Below are 7467 nucleotides of genomic sequence, written 5' to 3'. Positions count from 1 at the left end.
AACATGAGAATCTACGACAGAAAACACAAAAAAATATGTAATTACTGATATATTTCCTCCGAAATAAATCACATTATTGTAAGTGAATTACAACTTACTTAATGCAATTTAGCGAAAGCGCAAAATTTAACTAACGGATGCGAATCCCCATTTCTTACGTTATAGATTGCACAATTATGCGGTATGTAATGTAAAAACTTGCAATGTACGATATCACGACTTTGCGCTATTATAATGCGATAATTACAATTTATAGCGCAGGAATTACGATATATATTGTAATTTGTGCGATATAGTTTTCTCAGGGTAGAATAATAATTTTTTTTCATTCACTTTAAATTATATGCATGCAACATAATATCACATACCGCTACCGGCACTATTTTAAAGTTATGGAACGAAATGTGATAATGTCGACACCATCTTGAAAACGTATATTACGTTTTGTAAAAAACTGAGGACGTAATATACGTACGTAAATTACGTCAAAAACCTCATATAATTTACCTAAGGTATATTACGTACACAACCCTGACCCTGTATGGTTAAAGACTCAAGGCAATGATCTAATAAATACATACTAGTTCGTGCAAGTCACGCAACCTCTTAATTCCACCATTTTGTTAGCATCACCGTGCAGTTTGAGTTTGACGCGTACTCTGTACGACGAACTATTATAGGAAAATCAGTATGTAGGAAGAAATATTATGAAAATATTGAAAGAATGAATTCCAAAAAAAACTTAAAATGAGTAATGAATTATGTATGTTAGAGCACTGATTCTTTACTTAATCTTGGAAATTTTCGAGAGAAAACTTTGTCTACGAATTACCATATAATGAACTGTGAAAAGTAAAAAAAGCATTATCTTAATTTGCATATGTTGAAAGTAAGACTTATTATTATCTTACATTAATTAGACAATAATTTCCCATATGGTACAATTTTGACTTTCTTTTGCATATATTTACATATAAATCTGTATGTTTGCAATATTATAGGGGTTTGACAACAACATTGATTGTAACTTTAAACATTCTGCTAAGAATAAGAGAGATTTTTAATGTAATACAATGTGTTTTCATATTGTATCTGAACAGTGGAAAGGCAAGAGGGAGTAACTGACTAAATGAAAATTGTACCTGACAGCGGTAAAATATTGCACTTTTTAGGTTAGAATTGTATGGTCTCTGAAAATGGTTTTGAAATCTTAAAAATAATTTTAACTTTTTTGTTTGTTTTTTTAATTAGTAAGACGCCCCGGGATATTTTTGTGAATGTCATAAGAAATATATTGATCGCAAAAGTATTTTTTTTAATGAAACTGAAAATCTAACCTAAAAATACGATTTTGAAAAAATCCTCTTACCTATATGTGCATTTGAATTTTTGAATATTTTGGAACTAAAGAAAACCCACTTGCACAAAATTGTTGTCTTTTAACAACTTCTCTCTTTACACCCTTCATATATTAATTATATTATGAACGTAACACAAATTGTGAAAAAAAAACAATAGACCCCTACCGATAGAAATCAACGAAATAGCCTGGCCCATTTGAGTCTAAGCAGAGTCGATTTGAATGATTTAGTGTCTGAGATAGTCTGAGAGATTTGGGTGCTTTTCAAGGTCCTTTTAAGAGCGGTGCGACGGTAATATAATGTTCCTTTTGTATTCGTCAGGTACCGGGTGGGCAGTTATTTACAGTATTTGGCCGTCGCTAACCCGACTCTACCTTTTTAAATTTCTCTTCAAATTATTAACACTTTTTTTAATTAAAAAATTTTCTCATTATACTTATTTGCAATCTTAACTTATATATTAATATACAATCTTCTAGTTGGATTCAAATGACTCATTCTATTTACGAGAAACGTCGTATTAATTCCAATTTCAAGCAGTTAAAAAAAATTTAGATATCTGAAATCATTGAAACCTGTAGGTTCAGAAATTATTATGTCTTAGGCTGTTAACTATAAAATTTAAAAAATCGACTTCCAAATTTTAATCCGAAAGCTTAACAAAGGACCCTCGAGTATGCCGTGGGGAGTGCATTATATAATTTTTTTTATTCAGAAATTTTCTCACCTGACTTTAATTTCATTTTATTTGACAGACATATGTCACTTTTTGTCAGCAGGAAGAGATTATGAAAGACATAACATAAAATTATAGCAATCCGATTAATCCGTATTTTTTTGCCGTTCTTTAACATTATAATACATTTGATTACGATTCAAATATTTGTACATTACAAAATTACAAGAAATTTTAATTCTTACATTTTACATTTAAAAATCCCTACCTTTTACCGCCTTACTTATCCAAGATGGAGAAATTGAGCGGTGGGGTCTGATTGTTTCGGTTTTTTTACTTGCGCGTGGCTAAACCATGTATTTATTAGATCATGCTCGATGCGCTTTGAACAGTATGATTGATCTTAATATTGCTTCGTGTGCAAAAAATTATTTTAGACAGTTTTTGCCAACAAACAATGAGCAACGAGTGTACAGGGGTAAAAAATAGTGTATATTTTGTATCTTGTTGCAATAACGTAAAACAAGTGGTTTTTATTTTTGTTTTTACTATACGTAGCTTTGGATAGATACATTATAACCTTAGTCCAGTCAAATTATATTGCAAACAGGTCGTTTTCAGAAAAAATTATAAAGTTTTGATATCTATGATACGTGGTTCCGTATGGCATCAGATTCAAATATAAAACGTGGTTTCCTTCTAGCCGGTGAGCAGAACTACCCGATAACAAGCGTTGAATTCAGAAAAATTAAGAATTTGTATTCCTATGAATACACGATTTTTCCTCAGTCGAAAAATCCCCCAACGGGAACAGAAAAAGTGCAAACCCTATTCCTCTCAATCGACTTAGTAAAATCTAACGAAAGCATTTATTTAACCTATTTTCCATTATTAAATCTTTTTATAACATAAATTCGAAAAATATTCAAATTTATATTTATTTATATTTTAATAATTTATTTAAACGTCTTAAAAAATGCAACGAAGAAATCTATGCAAATGCGTGAATTTAAGTAATTTTAACTCTTAGAAGGAATTAAATAAAATCAAAATATGACCACTTCTGAGGAACAAAAAATATCTCAGTGATGTGCGAGGTGAGGTGTAGAAGTCATATTTTTGGTTGCAAATTTATTTAATATTAATATCAATATTATTTGATTAAGACTTTGACCATTTTGATTAAATTTGAACTTTTTGGTTAGAAATGCAACTTTTTTGGTAACAGTTTAATTATTTGATGAAAATTTACCTATTTTCTTTAAAAAATAAACTTTTCGGTTGAAAATTCAACTTTTTTGTGAAAAATTCACCTTTTTTGGTAGAAGTGGCATATTTTTAGATAAAAATTCTTCTTTATTGGTTAAAAATAAAGTGTTTTATTGCAAATTCAACTTTCTTCTCAAAAATTCAACTATTTGGTTGAAAATGCGACTGTTTTTGGTCAGATTTCTTTTTTGTATGAAAATTTATTTATTTTGTTAAAAATAACTTTTTCATTGAAAATGTAACTGTTTTTGGTTAAAATTCAATCCTTTCTTTCTGAAATTGGACCATTTCCTATATTTTGTTCGAAAATTAAAACTACTTTCTTGAAAAGTTATCTTTTTTCGAATATTTAAGTGCTTTGATGAAAATTTGTGTTTTTTGGATAGAAAATTCGTCCTTTTTGATCAAAAGAATTGCAACTGTTTTTGTTTAAAACTGAATCTTTGAAAATTCGGCCATTGTTTTGGAAATTTCACTTTTTGGTTAGAAGTGTAACTATTTTGATTAATTATTTTCTTAAAGATTTAATTATTTTCTTTAAAAAATCATCATTTTTGGTCGAGAATTAAACTGTATTATTGAAAATTCCTCCTTGTTGATTGAAAAGTCATCTTTTTTGTTTGAAAATTCCTTTTTTTTTTGTAGAATTGTCATATTTTTTGTTAAAATTTTGTCTTTGTTGAAAATATACTGTTTTGTTAAAAATTCAACTGTTTGGTAAAAAACTTGGCTCTTTGTTAAAATTAATCTATTTTGGGAAGTTCGTCTTTTTGGGTAAAAAATTAATCTTCTTTAAAAATTTATATTTTAGTTAAAAAATAATCTGTTTTTTGTTCAAATTTAATCTTTTTTTAAATTTTACCATTTGGTTGAAAATTCAACTACGTATTTGGTTAGAAATGGTACTATCTTTAAAGAAATTTTGATTATTTTATTAAAAATTCAACTAACTTGTTAAAAAATTCTTATATGTCGATCCTGAAACTTCTTCACCTTGAGTCAAAAAAACTTGCTATTATCTTGTTAAAAAAACAAAACATTTTTACTTCTAGCCAATAGTCAACGTCGCTAAAAACAACCTTAAATTGACCATTTTTGAATGCTTTAAGCACCACTAAATTTTTTTCCGAAAAAGCAAAATAATAGCATGTTTCTTAGATTAAAGGTGAAGAAATTTTAGGTTCGACATATTAAATTTTTTTTTGAAATAGGTGCATAGATAAAATTCGCCATAATTTTCGAAACAATAATATAATATGTATAATACATTTAATATATATATATGTGTGTGTGTATGTGTGTGTGCTTGCGTGCGTGTGTAAATTAAGTGATAATACGTACCTGCTTGCAAAAAATAATTTTACAGAAATATTTTCATTGACTTTTAGTTTTGTCAATAATATTACTAATTAAATAATTAATTAGCTGAATATTATATTTAGGCATTTTTTTGTTTTCTATCGTTTAAATAGAAATATGAAAATAAATTATATATTTTTTGCGCATAAAAAGAATTCTTTAATTTGTTCGGAATGTTTACGTAAAAATTTCAAGTATTGTACTTTTTACGAATAAAATAGTAAAAGAAAACATTGTTTGATATTATATTAAAGTATTTTTTAGTTTTTTTGTTTTTTAGATAGAAATTTGAAAATAAACTGAATATTTTTTTGCAATAAGAAGGATTCTTTGAATTGTCCGGAATGTTCACGTAAATATTCGAATTATACTCCTTAGGAATACATTATTAAAACAAAAGTTTATTTTTTTGCTTTTCACAAATTTTCATTATAAAAATAAAAAGATGGAATTTCAAGGTTAGGATTTTCAGTTCATAACTTGAATTACTTCCATGCTATTATTAATTTATGTATAACAAACAGTAAAATTTGTCATACATTGGTAAAATTATCCCATTCTTTCGAGATCTAGATTTTATACCGAATTATCTTTATAATCTTTTCAGTGACTTGTTCATTCTTAATTTATAAAACTCTATTCTACTTTTTTTAATTAATATAAATAAATTACTTATACTAAGAATATGTTCAAATGGAGAAAAGTTATTTTCACTCCTAGAGAATAAATAAAGAATCCATAATAATTGAAAAATTTCAAGTTGCCGCTCGAACAAAGCACAGTTTATTGCGCCGCCTCGTGGCATGTGGTCAAAATAATCCGTTTAAACGCAGCGGCATTGCCGAATTTAGCCGGAAGGTACCAGAAAAAACCGAATCCACAGGCTCGACGATAGCGTTGCTCTCGCGACATGCAGCAATATCAAAATTTGTTTGAAAAAAAAAACACAAAAAAAGTGTGCGAGGACGTCCGTTAGCATGTTCGTTATCATTTCCCAGATTTTGAAGACAAAATATTTCTTATCCGAGGAAAAAAGCCGGGGGAATCTAACACTGAAAAAATCGATACTAATTCCTAAGCGCTATGCAAATTAATCACATTTTGCTCAATTAAAACTTTTTTTGAATTAACCCACAAAAAATAGTGGAGACGTTCGTTAACATGTTCGCTATCATTTCCCAAATTTTGAAGACAAAATGTTTATTATTCTATAAAAAAAGCTGAGGGAACCTAAAACTGTCAAAATCGACAATTTTCTAAGTATCACATGCTCTTAATTAAAAAAAAATTATTTTGCTAATTATGTGTGTATGTATTTCGAGGGTATGTGTGTTAGGATTCTCCCATAATTATTCTTGAATGCTAACGACAGAATTGGTGCGGCAGAGCTGGAAAACGATTCTAACCTCAAAATATTACACATGCATAAAATTTTCATTCAGCACAATACATGTTTTTTGTTATTACCCTACCGAAAGAAATCTTTGAGTTTTCTTTAGCGAAATAGTCTGGCCCATTTGAGTCTATAAACAAAGTCGATTTGAAACAAAATAGTCTCGGAGATAGTTTGAGAGATTTGGGTCCTTTTCATGAACCTTTCAGTGGTCCTTTTAAAAGTGGTGCGACGGTAATATAATCTTCCTTTATAACTTATATACTGATATACAATTTTCTAGTTGAATTCCAAATGTTGTCTTTTTTGGCGTATCTCATTCCATTTACGAGAAACGTTCTATTAATTCCAATTTTAAGCATTAAAAAAAAAAGTTAGATATCTGAAGTCATCGAAACCCGTATATTCTGAATTATTATGTTTTAGGCTGTTAACTACGAAATTTAAAAAATCTACTTCTAAATTTTAATCCGAAAGCTTAACAAAGGACCCTTGAGTATCGGCTACTCTATTGACATAGCCTCTCTGCTTGTTGTTTATGATCGTATTCTTATTTCAATTTCGGAAAGGATATTTTAAAGCCTTCAGACCATTTAAACGAGCTTTCTGGACCTTTAAAAATACCTACCTGAGTGCCTGCAGAGAATTTCTCTGAGCTTCTTTGACCTAAAGAATTTTTAGTATATACTCAAAGATTCTTTTCGGTAGGGTATCCCTAAAAAAAGAGACCGGGGGCGTCCGTTATGATATTGTATAGCACTCCGAATTCAGTTTTAAAATGTTCTAATTTTTGTGGAAAAAGCCGGGGGAACTGTACCCGACTGACCACACGAGGAAGTATCACATGCTGACCATCTTAATATCTGTACCTGTGCGTAGTGCGCATCTAGGGAACGTCAAGTGGGCATCTAGGGATCGTATACTGTGAATCTAGAAAGTGTCTAGTACACATTTAGGAAGCGTCTAGTGGGCATCTAGGAAGCGTCTAGTGCGAATCTAGGCATCCCATAGTGTGAATCTAGGTTCCCATATAAAATAATGTACCAATAGGTATTCTTTTTAACTTTAATACATTTTATCTCGTGAAATTGGTGTAATACTCTGAAACTTTATTGTGTTACTTCATATAGAGATGTATTGAAATACAGAACATAGTTTACTTCCAAGAAATTATTTCTGACAATCCAAAAAAATATATTTTCTTAATCTAAGAATATATAGTATCGGAAAAATAGACTACTGCCTCAGCTTAAAGTAATTTGTACTTAAGAGGAGTATCTTGGACAAAACATCTAAATTTGAAGCGACAATTTATGAAAATTCAAAACACGATTTCTCAATGAAAAAAAAATTATTTTTAAAATTATTTTCATAATCTTTATTTTTTAAATTATTAAATGATAAAATTC

The 7467-nt window shown here is 29.0% G+C and overlaps 1 protein-coding gene across 11 annotated transcripts in view; it reads left to right on the top strand.

Annotated features, from left to right (window-relative positions):
- The first annotated feature begins 693 nt into the window (after window positions 1-693).
- Window positions 694-7467, top strand: part of LOC117171308 (exocyst complex component 7) — a 336468-nt gene continuing 329694 nt past the window's right edge. For 5 of the 11 annotated variants that reach the window (XR_004466862.1, XM_033358482.1, XM_033358485.1 and 2 more), the window contains exon 1: window positions 2448-2515. Coding sequence is in view for 1 of the 11 variants with exons in the window: in XM_033358481.1 (XP_033214372.1) it covers window positions 2701-2743 (43 nt within the window). In the remaining 10 variants the exon portion in view is untranslated. The other 6 variants (XM_033358480.1, XM_033358484.1, XM_033358483.1 and 3 more) reach the window with 6 other exon arrangements.

Source organism: Belonocnema kinseyi, chromosome 4, assembly GCF_010883055.1.
Source record: "Belonocnema kinseyi isolate 2016_QV_RU_SX_M_011 chromosome 4, B_treatae_v1, whole genome shotgun sequence".
Classification (NCBI taxonomy): domain Eukaryota; kingdom Metazoa; phylum Arthropoda; class Insecta; order Hymenoptera; family Cynipidae; genus Belonocnema; species Belonocnema kinseyi.
Note: the sequence above shows the minus strand (reverse complement) of the source record. Positions and strands in the feature narration are given on the sequence as shown.